We start from the raw sequence: 16,185 nt of genomic DNA, 5'->3' as shown, positions 1-16,185 counted from the left end.
ATATCTGTGAACATATACAATGTGTACACTTTTACAAAATAAATTCCAGATCCTCCCTGATCCAAATCCAATTGAAGACAACAGATTATGCTGATTTACCCTAGCTAAGAATCTGGCCCTGAGTATGTCAATGCAAATGAAGGTGGAATAGGTAATTTAGCACACTGCTTACAGCTTGAAAACTCCAGAGGACAGGAATGTTCATCCATTGGGAAGTTGTGCAACTGCAACTGACACTCAGCATCTATTGTCAACCTAAAGAGAAGAGATGACAAACGCTTAGTATCAGAATTTACAGCGCATGCCACAGTAATTTCTACTATTATAGCAAGATTCTTATTAACATGCCCCTAGCATACAAAATGTACAACACACATAAGCACTGTATACAATGGGTATAATTAAGACATGATGATGTATTTATTTGCCTATTCAAAGTGTAGGAATATATGATGGTTATTGCATGTATCTGAGCAGTGAATATTGTGTTTTTCTTTTTAATTACACTCCCTACCCACAATGCATCTATTCATCCCTTGCAAAAAAGAGAATGTGAAATGTGGCGTGTTTTAAAGGATTTATTGGAGTGAGTCTGAGACGGCAACATTATTTATGAATAGCAATGCCATGAGTGAGTTATGCAAGTCATTTCAAATGGGTGCCAGCAAAACCTCTATATCATAGCTTGTCATTATATTTATATAGATGTATTTTATAAGAAAAAGTCTATTTTAGAAATGCTCTAGAGAGTTAAAAAAAATCTCTATTTCACATTTAACCTCTTCAGCATTGCCAGTTGTACATATGTCTCCACTATAGGGCATGCGCTGCATGATACATGCATTGGAGGGAATTATTCAGTAGTAAAGGAGAGAAGTCTTTGAAAAGCAGTGGGAGCAAGGAGAGAGTAGCAGAACATAGTGCTACCACTAGACTCTTCTGTGAAAGCTGCAATTTCCATCCCACCCTTATGAAACCCGTGGTGATGGCATTCTCTGTTGGCTGGTGCATGTCCAAGAACCATTCTCCAAAGCCATATTGCACCCTGTCTCCTGCAGTCATGCTTTCTCTATCTCATGCTTTGATGATGATCAGAATGGAAGATGTAGGAGCCATCTGCCTTCCAGAGCAACTGAATCAGAAATGCACACTCTCCCCACAGCAATGATAGAGGAACCTATCCCAATGCCCTTGAAATCAATGGGAGTTTTGCCTGGGATTGAAATGGGAGCAGGGTTGGGCATTTAGTAATTATTTGCTGAGATTACTGCCTTTTTCTTCCTCTCACATTTCATCCCTCGACAATCCGACTTCAAGATCACCGGATATATACCAAGAAGGCAAAGCAATCTGCTCATCAGATAATGATATTCTTATCTCTAAATGATTTTTTCACTGGCGTCCTTGTTTAAAACTGTTTGAATTTACCACATGGTCCATAAATTCAGTGACAGTTTGGGTTTGTTTTCTGTTGTGGGGATGTTTTAATATCACTCACTAGCGTGAGTCCAGTTGGTTCTTTCAGGCTTGCAGAAAAGCTTAAGTCTGTGTTAGTAATTTTGCCGCAAGGGGCAAGGTTGGCTAGAACATAGTCATACAAATGCCAAGATTCTCACTATTTTCATTAGAAAATCACTTAAGATTTGTTAGGGAATATAGTGCTCATGAAAGCGAGTGACCACCATTAGTGGCTAGAGCCCGGCGTAATTCCGGCAAGCTTCAACACGCAAGCCTTTACCAATATACCATATTTTTGTCACTTCCAATACTCTTTTAATATGGGATCTCTCAAATTGTGTGCTCGATTTCTGAGGCACATTTTGGATGAGATGATCACATTTAGCTCAAGCCAAGGTTTATTATTAGAATTTGAATGTTACTGGCACTGATCATGATATTTAATAGAACTACTGACTACAAGTTAATGTCAGATCACTAAAGAGAGAAACTGAGTGTTTTGAGGAGAAAAGTAGTGAGGTCTGAAGAGAGAAGAGAGCATGGTTTGAGATATTAAGACCTATTTAACATTTCAAAAGCAGATGTAGGATGTGATTTATCAGACTGACTTTGATTCACGCTGGATTTAAATTCCAATCATTTTCTTATCTCTTCTTCAAAATGTGATGCATAATGAATGTAAAATAACTACAAAATAACTCTTGTAATTCAGACATTTCTTCCAACATCAAAAAAGATTCTTAAGCAAAGAAGAAAGAAAATTTTTAGTAACCTCTAAGAAACCAAAAGGGAGATATATGAATGGATAGATATGTACACTGTCCTAATAAAACTTTGATGAATATAAACTCAATAGGTTTTGGATCAGACTCTAAATGACTGATATTACCTCACCCATTTTGTCTGTATTTCCACAAGGATTTCCAGAAATTAAACATTTTTCACCTGGGAGCTTTATCCAGCTCCACTGACGTCAAAAGGAGCATGAAATGGACTTGAATGAGAACAGGAAACTTTGATGCAAATTGGTCATAAATACTGATTAATTCAATCAGTGATTTTAAAATCTTCTAATTTAATAGCTAGAAGAGAAAATTATAAGACTGGCAAAACAACTGGTAAGCAATAAATTGTAAACACAATGTTCTTCAGGGAGAAGATTGTGTTACCTTATATTGAATAGTTCCTTACTCCTCATGTAGTTCTATTTACTTTAGTGAGATTCCTTGTGGAATAGGATGTTAAAATCTGGATGAAAATGAGACACTTAACTATGGCAATATCCAGCCTTCTAAATAGACAAAGTACAAATGATCTATGCATTTCACATTTTCCAGGACATTTTAAAATTACAATCAGGCAAGTTACGTTAAGTTATGCATTCCAGTTATGTTTAAACCTCTCCTATGATTAGAAATTTATAAGGTATTTTTTATTCACATTACAATTGCATAAAATGTACTTCTTTGCTTTTCCATGAGAAACCAAATTTAAATTCAAGTGTAATACCTTAGTGTATATAGCACTCTGCCATCATTCCAGATCCTGAGCATCCTATTGGGCGTTGTTATCCAATGAGCATCAGCCTTCTTGGAGTTTCGGAAAAACGTATCTGGTATCCAGATCTTCCCAACCATGTTACTGTTCAAACGGAGCACTTTTATCGTGCTGTTGAATTTCAGACGTCTGTCATACCAGGTTTGGGCGAAAAATATATCGATTGTATATTCCTGTTCATTAATCAGAAATAGTAGTGAAAAGATTGTACATGGTAGGGTCAGAGTTGCACTTTTAAAAGCATTTCTCTGAAAAACCTGAAAAAGTATTTGCAGTCACTATGAGAGGGATTGATGCTAAAGCTGGTTGAAAAACTTTTTGATAAATTTTGTGATTTTTATTTTCAAAAATAAGGTTTGATGCTGTTTTTTCCCATTATTCACCCAAAGCTAACTGATAGCTATTGGTTGTATCTTTTTCAAGTCAGTGTGTCCCTCCCACTCTCCAGCCAGTCTTAGTTGGGAGAGGTGTGTGTTTGAACAGTTTGGTAGGGGATACACAATCCCTAGGGTCCTGTGAGGAGGCATGGAAAGAAGGGGAAGGCTTAGCTAAGCTGGAACCTCCTCTTTCTCTTTCCCTGCCCTGGCACTCAGAATGCACATGGAGATCATGTCTGATCAGGGAGTGGGGTCAGTGGAACGGAGAGATTTCTCTGCCTCCTCATGCCCCCCGTTGGCCAGTCTGTGGAAGGAAGGGAGACTTGATTGTCCCTTATGCTTGTCCCCTTGCTCCATATGAAGCTCTTAGGGAGTGCAGCAGCCATTCTGCAGCTCTTAGAGGTATAGTTTGAACTGTGTTTCCAAGAGGCTGTGGGTCTGGCCAGTCACTAGTTTGGGGCATGAGGAAAATATTTGTTTCATATGGCAAGACTGGCAAGGTGTTTTGCTCCTTCCTTGAAGCATCCTGGAGGTCCAATTCTAGGTTAGTTAGGAGAGAAATTTAAAAGCTTTATGTTAATAGAGACATTTGTAATTTTGTTACAATTTGCACTCCCTGTGAAGATCAAAGGGGCCAGCTATCACAGGCAAATGTAAGAGATCCAGTAGAAAACCGGCAGACCCTATCAGTGTGCAGACCTTAAGTCTTCCCTATCTAACTTTTCATGTACACGTTCATTCCACCTCATGGGGAGAGGGGGAAGAGGATTCAGAGGTGTACTGAATCCTAGGGATCAGGCTGAAGGGGGCCACCTCTAACTATGGGATATTTGACATCAGGTCATTTAAAACCATACTGGATCAAAGTAAATGTCTGGTATTTCTTGAGGAAGGCCTATTACCCTCCAAAAATTAAAAGTTAATTAAATTGCAGATCAATCCTTCTACCTCTGTTTCATTCTACTGTGTGTCATGATCAATGTCTGTATTTCTATACCAAACAATGCCTCTAACACAAGTGTTATGACGTACATATTACACAGGCTGTTTCTGGCTGTGAGATGACAAGAATACTAAAGTGTTGGTCCATCCTCACCCAAATTAATATGTTCTGGACTGGATCTTGCAAGCCCTTGTATGATTAAATAAGGGACCACAACGTGGTTGCACAAGTGTGAGCTAGTAACCATGTAATAATGTTATTAAGCACGCTCATACCGGTTTCTGATGTACGGAAAACCTCCACTTCCACCCACAACCATGCCCTACTCTTCTCCATGAGTTTGATATAATAAGACTTTTAAAATAAAATACATGCAGTGCAGTGTCAAAAATAATGGAAACATAATTGCACTGCAACTATAAAGGAATTAGTGCATACATCAAACCGAATATACTGATCATTAAAAGTGTAGCAAAGTGTTAAAAACAGTTACCTACCATATTGATAGCATTCACTGGACCGATGCTATTTACGTACATGTCAGTGTGAATTACTGTTGGTTTCACTGCAAGGAAAACAATAAGAATTGCTGATACAAATCAAGGTCAAAATCCACTACATAAAAATTACACATAAGGTTATTATTTTGGAGTGTCTATTTTGTGTGTGTTTGGGGGGTGGGAGGTGTGAGTGTGAGTGAGAGAGAGAAACACACATTTCCAAACAGCAAATATAGTAAAAAAATAAATTTTACAGCAATATTTCTAGTTCCTCAATAGACAAAGATACTTCAGCAGCAGACTCTGATCACACTTATACTGGTGTAAATGAGGAATAATTATGGGACTCAAAGGCAATACACTGATGTGAGTGAGATCAGAATGATGCTATGCCTATGTATTGTTGTCTGTATAGGGGACTTTGTTTCTCAAAAACAAATTTTATCAAATGCAACTCCTTGAGAAAACACACACTTTTTTCAGAGTCCTCTTACACTGTGTTTCAGCACTCATTTCACATGATGGGACTCAATGCAACGTGACTGACATAGCCTGAAGTGATGTCTGCAGATAAACAAACATTTCATGAGCCCAAAACAACATTTGGGGCTTGCAAAACAGGAATGGAAAACAATTGTTAGACTAGTTTAGTTTGAAATATTGTTCTCCCACTTTGACCATATTAATTCCAGACACCCCTAACAAAAACAAAATCAATCTTCCCAGATTATTTTTATGGATGTTCCACTCCTTTTATTCCCTAAAGTCTGGGATTGGGAGAACAAGCCATACAAGTACTCTGGTTATGTGTGTTTCATTGGGAATTCCTCTGCTAATTTTACAATGTGTACATAAGTATTATCAGTGGGTGTTACCCACATAAATACTCATGTTAACTTTCTTTGTGGAGTATAGGTAAAAATTGTCGTTCTTGGTTTTAAACTTCTTCAGACTTGCTTGAGCTAGCCTATTTCATGGAGCTTCCTGCCCCCTATTTCCTTTTGTTTCTCTAGCCCATGACTTCTCTCTGTTCCTTTCCACAATCTCATTATTATTATACGAGACCCTTCACTTCTGTAGTTTTTATGATCTGGGATAGGCTTCATATGTTGCCTCACTTCTTTAACTACTCCATTGCTGTTCTAAGTTCATCTGAAAACTCATGAGTGAGAGCCTCAGTTGATGAAAATGGATATAAACCTTCAATGATGCTATTCTCATTACTTCATCTTAGGGTCTTCTAATCCATATCATCTCCCTTTTTCTATACTCCTTTCTATCCTCTCCATCTGCTGCTATGTATTATTTGCAACTTTGTGACTGTATAATTTAACTATATAAAGCATTTAGTGATACTCACCAACATTTACAAAACTGAATGCTTAAACTTAAACTCCTAACTCCATGTTTAGGCACAAAATAGAAGTGGCTTGATTTTCAAAGTAGTTGAGTTTCTGGCTTCAGCAATTTCGATGGAATTTTTGGGTGCTCAGAACTATTGCAGATCAGGCCATTTAGGTGCCTTGATATGGATTTATCGGGCCATCCTTATACACAAGCCTCACTTACACATCTTGGCCAAAGTGTTTATGATAAATATTATAAAAAATGAAGTTATATTGTATTATATTTTGTTTTTATACCTTTTGTGTGGATTATGTTTCTAATACATATATTGCAATGTGAGGATTCTCTTTCTCCAGCCCCCATTTCAATTAAAAATAGGTTAGAAAACACACCTCCTATGTCAGGTCTCAGTTTGTTGTCATATCCCTCCAGCAATCCATTTAAAATCAGGGTGACATCACTCTCGTGGACTTTGGGAGTCAAAACCCATGTTTTGTTGGATGTATAATCTTCATAGTCATCATCTCCCTTTTGGCTAGAACTGTGAGGGAAAGAAAATTGAAGAGCAAGAAAGTCTTGAAAAACCTGAATGTTGGAATTACATCCATATACAGCCCCTTTTGAAAACATGCTATATGAATAATCCTGTTCTAATAGCACTGCAGTACTTCACAAAGTATTACAAAATGTTGCCCATTTTATGACAGAGATATTGTAGTCAGGATGTTGCGTATTACCTAAGGTTAAAGCTCACTTTAGTGAACTTTCCTTTGGTATAATAGAGATCATGTCCTGTGTATTCTATGGTACATCAATGCTTCTGTCCTTTGAGACATCTGTTTCTTCTCCTCTTGACTCAGATGGGACATATTATAGAACACAAGAACATATAAAAAAAAACCTCTTGTCGTCACGTAGTTTATGCAACACTCCAGTAGAATATCACTTTGAATGGACACCATGTACTTACATTATTTCCCTTTGAGATGAAAACTTGACATATCCTATTAATGACAGGACCCAATAATTACATGAATTCAGACAAACTGTCATGTAGCCTCACTGCACTATGATGAGCCTGAGTTTGTTGCGCAACTGGAAAGTTCAGCACAAATAGTTTGGGACTTGGTTTTCATTTTCACTTTTGCTCACCAGAGGCCAACGAAAAATAAAATAGAAAAAAAAATGCAGATTGGCTATCACCAAACTAGGACTCAAAGGAAATCCAGTAACCCAACCCTCATGCTATAGAAAGGGCAAGTCAGATGCTGAGAACTGTAAATCACAGCCTATGCTTTCTTCAAAATGCCTGGTTATAATACCAAATAAATTATGTTATACTTTGATGGCACAATGTTAGCAGATACTATGCAAGCTCTTTCACACAGTTCTGCCAATGCTCCTCTATCCTGAGCTGCTGCAAGGTTCTTCCTATTCCATCCTTCAGATCGCTCTTGATTTGAGACTTTTATTGGTGCTGAAAACATGCTAAATTATATGGTGCGGTTGGGGTGTTCACAAATAGGAACTAAAAGGAGGTCATCACACTTTTTGCTTGAGAACACAGTCTCATATCCATAATGTGCAAATTATAGCCACACCTGTAAGAGCCACTAGTGGGGGAGGGGTAGAGGAACTCTATCTGCTGGATCATCAGCTATGCTGAACTCATTCTTGGAGAGGCAACCCTGGTGCAAATAAGTGTGGCCACGGGATCCCCAGTGACTACTCTACTGGTCCAGAACTGCAGGGAGCTAAGAGCCCAATCTTTCATCCTTAGGTCACCATCTCTCTGCCTCTGGCCCACTCTGGAAAACCGTTCTGTAGAGGGAAGAAAGACTGGGTGGCAGTAAGCCAACTATGCTTACTCTATGCCACCGGGGGATTCCAGCAGCACAAATGAGATTTAAACAGGGCTGAAGATCTGGCTCAGTTTCTCTTCCCTTCCCCGTACAATATCATGGGAAGAAGCCTTAATGAAGCTGCTTGCTTTTCCCGGTCGAGATCATGCAAGGTTCTTAATGTCTGAGAGAAACTGAATGCCCTGCCCTTAAAGGGGCTTTAAAGGCATTTGGCATCTCTCAGGAAGCAATGCAGGACTGGACCTCAGAGTGGAAGACAGGGCTATTTGGTGATGCCACCAGAACCATACATTCCAAAGGAGATAAGGCTGGGACAAGGTCAGCACTGCCTTCCCTGTACAGAAGCTAGCACTCAGAAGCTGATACTGGAGGTAGTACATGCTATACCCTTTAAACATGTTTAGCAATACCATTGCTGTGTGCACTCCCCCAGGTATCCCTCTGTGATGCTTAGGCATCATGTGCCAGCAGCCACCACTGGTCACATACTACATAACCCTCCTCCACCCAGCCTCAGGGAGATGCACATAACTGAGCCTTTAATGTTTATTGGCAATCAAAAGGACAATTTTAATTGGCACTCTGCTGCATAACTCTGCTATGTAGAGACAAACCGGCATGGATAATTAAATTGGTGAGGGAAGCTGGTTTATTCAGCTGTCTGGAGTTTCAAACATTTAATTGCAATTTAAAGGAACAAATCTCAGGCAATATACACCCTCCTGTATGGCACAAGAATCAATATAATCTATATTGCAAACACAGGATTGGATTATGTTTTTTAATCTGTATGAAATGCATAGAAAACCCAAATTAATTTATCAAAGCCATGTGTCTTTGATGTAATCAATTAAAAGTTTTTTCAGAGATCCTCCTGAAGCAGAATTTTCTATTTCCTACATGAAAAAGAAACTCTAAATACAATATCTCTTCACTCACAAAACACATTCCTGAATACAAAGGAGATAAACAAGGTTTAAAACTTGAGCTGCTGATTACAATGGTTAGAGTGACAGAGAGAATCAGCATTCTTATTTGGCCTAAAAGGATAAAACTGAAGACATAGTCCAGGAAAGACTTTACAGTCTGGATTCACAGTTTTACATTCTCTGCTTCGTATTGCTCTGATGACACAAAATTGCCATAAACCCAATTTAACTGACCAGTGAATCCAAGTTTATTACAGCTGTGTTGCATCATCGGATCAGTGCAAGGCAGCCAGAGTGAGATGGTGAATCTAGCTGCAGGTTGTCAGTGGACAATGAGTCTTCAGTAACTGTATCCTTGTCTGAACTAATAGTCATTCTTTTATGGGTAAACCTAAGCAGAAGATTAGAACAAGTAGAAGTTCTTGTTTAAACTTGTTTATTTTTAATGTTACTCTTTGATGCCCTTCTTTTACATTTTTTAGAATTTATATTTTTGATTAAGTGAATATAGTGTGACAAAGCTCTGTACTTGTCTCCATGGGTCCCACGTTTCCTGGCAGATTTCGCTAGCCTCAGAGGCTCACTGTGACCCTCCTCGTAACCCTTCTCTCTCTAGAGACAAGGGTCACAGTCTACTGAGCCATTTTCATCATAAGCAAGCGAGGGAGGTAACGAGAAGCTATCCTCCTTTGCACAGTCTCTGTTGTCTCCCAGTCTCAGTGATTAATCAGGGGGTGGGAGGTGCTAAGGGGGGAGCCCAGGCCCGCCCTCTACTCCGGGCTCCAACCCAGGAACCCTAATGGTATCAGCTATGGTAGCTGACCTTTTAGAAACATGACACATACAATTCCCTGGGCTACTTCCCCACAGAGGCCCCCACTTCAAGCTCCACTTCATCCTTACCTCAGGGCCTCCTTCCTTGTGCCTGATATGGTGTGTACTGCTCAGTCTCTCCAACAGCACAACTTCCTCCCACATCTCCTGACATCCGCACTCACCTGACTAACTGGAGGCTTTTAACTAATTTCAGCCAGTCCCTGATTGGCTTCAGGTGTCCTAATCAACCTAGCTGTCCTCCCTGCCTGCTGGAAAGTTTTTAATTGGCCCCAGGTGTCTTAACTGACCTGGAGCAGCTACCATTTAACTTATCCTGGTACCAGGGATTTGTTTAGCCTGGAGCTAACATATCTATCTCCCACTACTTTTCTATAGCCATCTGGCCTTGCCCCATCACAATAGATACATTTTAAAATATCCACATAAAAGCTGGTTTATACAAAGGCAAATATAACCTGGTAAATGTTGTCTGTGATTTAATAGCAGATTTTTTAAAAAATGCATTTATTAGACAGTGATGAAAGTTTAATATTGGGTGTGCTCTGGGTATACAAGAGAGCAACTATTAAATCATGACCCTGACGCATGGGGCTGGTCATGCTCTGATCGATGCTGGATGCAAATAGGGACAAAAATGCCTCCCACTGTAGATGTTAGTTTTATGATCAGAAAACTTGCTATGTAAAAATGGCATCTCCTCATACAACAGAGCTGCATCTTGTGTCACTGAGAGCCAAAAATCAAGTTTTTGCTACCTTAGACAGGAAGCATTAATTTTTTCAGAGTCCACAGTTATAAGATAATGAGCTACAGTGCATCCTGCTCATACATCTACCAGAGAAACATTCATCCAAAGCATGCCATTTCATGGATATAATACAGTTTGGCCCACCAGATATTACTGGTGATGATGCACTAGCCAAAAGTTAGTGTTTCAGTCCTCAAGATACATTTTAAGGACTAATATGTAGAAAAGAGTTCAGTCTTTTTACTTGTAAATTAAGCAAATGTGGTATAAAAATCCTACAAAGAACAATAAACCTGGGAACCCCATGATGCTATTTTTAGAGTGACTTTTCAGAATAGAGCCTGGCTTTAAATTGAATAAATTCTCATATAGCAATATTTCCACAATCATATGAGTATTTATTTCAGAGATCTAAAGTACATGCCAAGGAGAATTTCTCTCCTAGCTCTAAAATGAGTTTGCTTCATTGTGTTTCTGTCTTATTTAAATAATGTATGACTTCCAACTTCTATCTCTAAAGATCATTGTAGGGGAAAAAAGAACAATTTTAACAGCTGTCTCTTGTTTATTCAATGTTGAGTAGAAATTACAAATTTGTAAAAATTCCCTTTGGCAGTACATGCAAAAAGAATGTTTAAAACTCTTTTTCCTTATGTGTTTTATATATTTACAATCTATTGGTTTGAATTCTTTAATCTGTTTAAGGTGAAAGTATGCCCAATACTGCTAATCTGTCAATTATATTTAGATATAAAGGACATATATAGCATTTTATAAGAGCATGTCTATTACTTGATAGAAAAAGAAAATATAGTGCAGAGCCAAATGTATAAGGAAAATAAAAACTTTCAAAAGAGAAGAACTGGAACACAGTGGAGGATGCAATAGGAGTTAGAAAGCTAGAGGAGCAATAAGACTTCTTGAACTATCATGCATAGTTATTTATCTAATTAGGCTGGAAGCTCTTCTGGTCTGTGTTTGTACAGAGCCTAGCACAATGACCCAATTTTGATTGGAGCCTCTAGGTGCTAATGTAATACAACTATATTATTAACTATTCTGATATGCTCTTTTAAAAAATATTTAAGTAGAGAACATCTCCCCACAAAGCAATATTTTCTGTTCCCAATTGACAGTTCCTGAGTGGTGATGAGCACCCGTAGCTCTCGTTGACTTCATGGGGAGTTGCAAGTATTCAGCATCTGGCAGGATCAGGCCTAATAGTATTAAAGGATGGGAGAGTGTAGGACTTTTCAGATTTTTTTTTAAGAAGTCTACAGATAACTTTGTTGATTGGCAGCCCACTAGTACTAAAGATTCCATCTCATCCTTGATGATGAATTGCAGGAGTGGGACTGTGATCTGTTTGCTCTCTAGGGAGATGGTGTCTACTAAACCTTCATCAGCTGCCACTTCTGACCATTTTGAAATCCCAAACCTAAAAGGAAGTCAAAGGCTTCAGAAGTGATTAATGAAGGGATAGTCAGTCTGATACCTAATGAAAGTTATGTTCCTAAAGCCCCATTCATATTCTTAAAACCCTCTGAGCCCATATTATCAGAAACAGATTGGTCTATCTTCCAAGTGTTTTCAGGATCATGAAACAAAACTGGTAAAACTCTCCTATCGAGATTATTTGGAAACACTTAAGAAATTATCTTTTTTATCCTTATGAATACTAGAGGACTTCAGATGGAATATTCAAACAAGTAAGCAAATGTACATTCCTATCTTGCTAATGTGCATTAAAGCATACTTTAAGAAATTAATTTTAGTCATTTTGACACAATGATATGCCCTCCTATCCTGTTAACAGCCTGGAAGAATAAAATAAATGAATTCAAGCCATTTTATTAGAGGTATTTGTTCTATTATTTTGAGGTAGAACTTCCTGAGTTCTAATCCCTGCTGTAAGACAACTCCTTCTCTAGTAATGGACAAGCCACTTAATGTCTCTACCTCGGTTTTCCCATCTGAAAAATCCAAATAGTAACTCCATCGTAGGTCAGACTCTGATCTCCTAGCTTAATATTTAATAGTACTTCAATTTCAATGGGAGTACTTCTGCAGTAAAGTACTATTTAGTGTGACTAAAGGAGTTATAATCAGGTCCTTAGAAACTGATCCTGAAAACACATATGTTCCTATATAACCTGCCACACTCCAAGAGTTACTTATGTGCATGTTTGCATGATCCTGTTTGCATTTCAGTGGAACTCCTCACTTGACTCAAGCTACTGACATGCATGTTTGCAAAGTACTTTGAAGATGAAAATTGCTAAGCACTAATTATTTATTAAATTAGATCAGAGAATGCATGAATTTAGATCCAAAGACATGTCATCTGGGGGTCACAACATAAGACTGAGAATCAGGAGATTTTAATTGTATTTATTTAGATGTATTTAAATGTGTCTGTCTAAAGCTCAAGGCACACACGGATGAGTCCACAAATGCATACAAAATTAAGAATCAATTCCCAGTGTTGCAGATTTTGGACTTTGGGTAACATAGCCTTTTTTGTCTCAGCTTTCCCAACTCTAAAATGTGGATGGTAATACCAACCCTACCGCAGAGTGGACTTAGTAATTAATTTGTAATGTTCATTAAGCTCTTCAGACGGATGGCATTTTAGAAGTGCAAGTCTTATTCAAGCTGTTAACTATTATGGGCCAGATCCTCAGGCCCTATGCTGATTTCATAGAATCATAGGGATAGACGAGACTGCAAGGATCATCTAGTCTAACCCCCTGCCAAGATACAGGATTTGTTGTGGCTACACCATCCAAGACAGGTGGCTATCCAGCCTCCTTTTCAAAATCTCCAGTGAAGGAGCTTCCACAACTTCCCTACCAAGTCTGGTCCATTGTCCTGCTGTTCTGACAGTTAGGAAGTTTTCCCAGAGATTTAATCTAAATCTGCTGTAAATGATGTAGTTTGAATCCATTACCTTTTGACCTGCACTCTGTTGGAAGAGAACAACTTTTCCTCCATCTCTTTTATGGCAGCTCTTCAAGTATTTGAAGACCACTATCATTTCCCCCCCTTAATCTCCTCTTTTCAAATTTAAACTTACCCAGTTCCTTCAGACTTTTCCCATGTGGCTTGCATTCTATCCCTTTGATCATCTTTGTCGCTTGCCTCTGGATCCTTTCCAGTTTCTCTATATGCATTGACCAAAATTGGACACAGTACTCCAGCTGAGCCCTAACCAGTGCTGAATACCATGGTACTATCATGTCCCATGACTTGCATGCTGCCAGGGTTCCCTCCCCACTCTGAGCTCTAGGGTGGAGACGTGGGGACCCGCATGAAATACCCCCTAAGCTTATTTCTACCAGTTTAGGTTAAAAACTCCCCAAGGCACAGATTCTCCCTTGTACCTTGGATTAGGTAACACTGCCACCACCAAGTGATTTAGACAAACTCAGGGAAAGGACCACTTGGAGTTCCGGGTTTTTTTAGGACACTAAAAAAAAACCCAATCAGATGCTAAAAGAAACAGAACTTTATTATAAAGAAAAAAGGTAAAAGAAGCACCTCTGTAAAATTAGAATGGCAGATAATCTTACAGGGCAATCAGATTAAAAAACACAGAGGATTTCCCTCTGGGCCAAACTTTAAAGTTACAAAAAGAAAACCAGGAATACACCTTCCTCTCAGCACAGAGAAAAATCACAAACCAAAACAAAAATAAGCTCACGCATTCCCTTGATAGTACTTACTAATTCTAATGGAGTTGGATTGCTTGCTTTCTTGATCTGTGTCCGGCAAGCACACAGAACAGACAGACCAAAACCTCCCCCTCCCCAGATTTGAAAGTATCTTGTCCCCTTATTGGTCCATTTGGTCAGCCAGGTTACCTGAGCTTCTTAACCCTTTACAGGTAAAAGGATTTTGTGCCTCTGGCCAGGAGGGATTTTATAGTACTGTATACAGGAAGGTTGTTACCCTTCCCTTTATATTTATGACACATACTATGCCTCTATTAATGCAACCTAAAATTGCTTTTCCTTCTTTTGCAACAGCATTGCGTTGCTGACTCATGTTGACATTATGATCTACCACAACTCCCAGATCCTTCTCAGCAGTGCTGCTGCCAAGTCAGTTTTCCCTCATTCTGTATTTGTGCATTTGTTTTTTTTTCCATAAGTGTAGCATCTTACATTTGTCTTTGTTGAATTTCATTTTGTTTTCTATAGACCAGTTCTCCAATTTATCAGGGTCCCTCTGAATTTTAGCTCTATCTTCCAAAGTGTTGGCAACTCCCCCCCATCCTCCCTCAGCTTTGTCTCATCTGCAAATTTGATCAGTGTGCTCTCTATGTCTACATCAGGTAACACATTATAAAAGGTAAACAACACCGGACGGAGAACAGATCTCTGTGGAACCCCACTTGAGATGTCATTCCATTATAGTTATTCTTTGTGGTGGTTTAACCAGTTATGTATCCACTTAATGGTAGTTCCTCCGAGCCTGCATTTCTCCAGCTTACTTATCGGAATGTCATGTGGGACGGTGTCAAAAGGTTTTGTGAAGTCCAGGTATATTATGTAGGTATATTACCTCATATGTTAGCTAATCTTGTTATCTGCTTGTAGAAAGACTCATCCACTTCTGGTGGTCTACAAGAGACTCCCACCATAACATCACTACTATTCTTTTCCCTTTTTATCCTCATCCAGAGACTCTCAGTAGGTCTGTTGCTCACTTCCTCTTGGACCTCAGAGCAAGTGCATATATTCTTGACTTACAGCGCAACACCTCCTCCTTTTTTCGCCATACCTATCCTTCCGGAACAAGCTATATTCCTCCATGTTGGTACTCCAATCAGGGGAGTTGTCTCACAAAGTCTCTGTAATGCCAATTAGGTCATAGATTTCTTCATATACCATGACATCCAGTTCATCCTGCCAGTGGCGCTGGAATCTTTTTAATAGTGGGGGTGCTGAAAGCCAGCTCCCTCACCCCTGTCAATGCCCCCCCTCCCCACAGCTGGGGCCAGACAGGGGTACTGGGGCAAAGTCTGGGGATGGGCATGGGGTCAGAAGTGGAGCCATGCAGCCAGAACCCCATGTACAGAGCCAGCAGCAGAGCCGCAGCTGTGGGGCCAGCAGCCGGAACCCTGGGAACAGAGCCCTGGGAGTAGGACTATGGGCTTGGGGCCCTGGGTGTGCAGCCAGTGGCTGGGAAGCAGGTCCGTCAGCTGGGACCCAAGCCCAGGTGCAGGGCCAAGAGCAGAGTCCCAGGAGCAGGGCCCCAGGCACAGACCAGCAGCTGGGGAGCAGGGCCGGCGGCTGGGACCCAAGCCGCGGTCTGGGGAGTGGAGGCCTGGGTACGGGGCTAGCAACCCCGCATAAAACCTGGGGGTGCTGCAGCTGCACCCCTAGTTCCTGCGCCTACGCATCCTGCTTGTAATACCAGCTGAGGATCCAGTCCTCTATATTTATTGCAATACCAACTGTTCACAGTGATCTGGTGATCACTATTCTCGGGAGGGCAAATGTAGTCTCTATATTCCTAGTTATGGAAGCCCTTTGATGGTATAGATGGTTCTCTTGTGCAACCAGATGAGGTTTTCAGCCTTTAACTAGAACAAAGCCCAGTTCCACTGACATGTTCTCTTC

At 39.7% G+C, this 16,185-nt stretch overlaps 1 protein-coding gene across 4 annotated transcripts in view; it reads right to left on the bottom strand.

The window, feature by feature from the left end:
• GABRG2 (gamma-aminobutyric acid type A receptor subunit gamma2) overlaps positions 1-16,185 on the bottom strand; it is a 95,856-nt gene that overhangs the window by 56,907 nt on the left and 22,764 nt on the right. For 2 of the 4 annotated variants that reach the window (XM_077823901.1, XM_077823902.1), the window contains exons 1-4: positions 6,575-6,728; positions 4,833-4,900; positions 2,968-3,188; positions 173-255 (exon numbers count right to left, since the gene is read on the bottom strand). In XM_077823901.1, the coding sequence (XP_077680027.1) occupies positions 173-255; positions 2,968-3,188; positions 4,833-4,874 (346 nt within the window). In that variant the 5' untranslated portion in view covers positions 4,875-4,900; positions 6,575-6,728. Of the gene's footprint in view, positions 1-172; positions 256-2,967; positions 3,189-4,832; positions 4,901-6,574; positions 6,729-8,431; positions 8,458-16,185 lie in introns of those variants that run through there. The other 2 variants (XM_077823900.1, XM_077823899.1) reach the window with 2 other exon arrangements.

The sequence above is a fragment of the Eretmochelys imbricata genome, chromosome 8 (genome assembly GCF_965152235.1).
Source record: "Eretmochelys imbricata isolate rEreImb1 chromosome 8, rEreImb1.hap1, whole genome shotgun sequence".
Classification (NCBI taxonomy): domain Eukaryota; kingdom Metazoa; phylum Chordata; order Testudines; family Cheloniidae; genus Eretmochelys; species Eretmochelys imbricata.
This window is presented reverse-complemented; position numbering and strand designations above follow the sequence as displayed.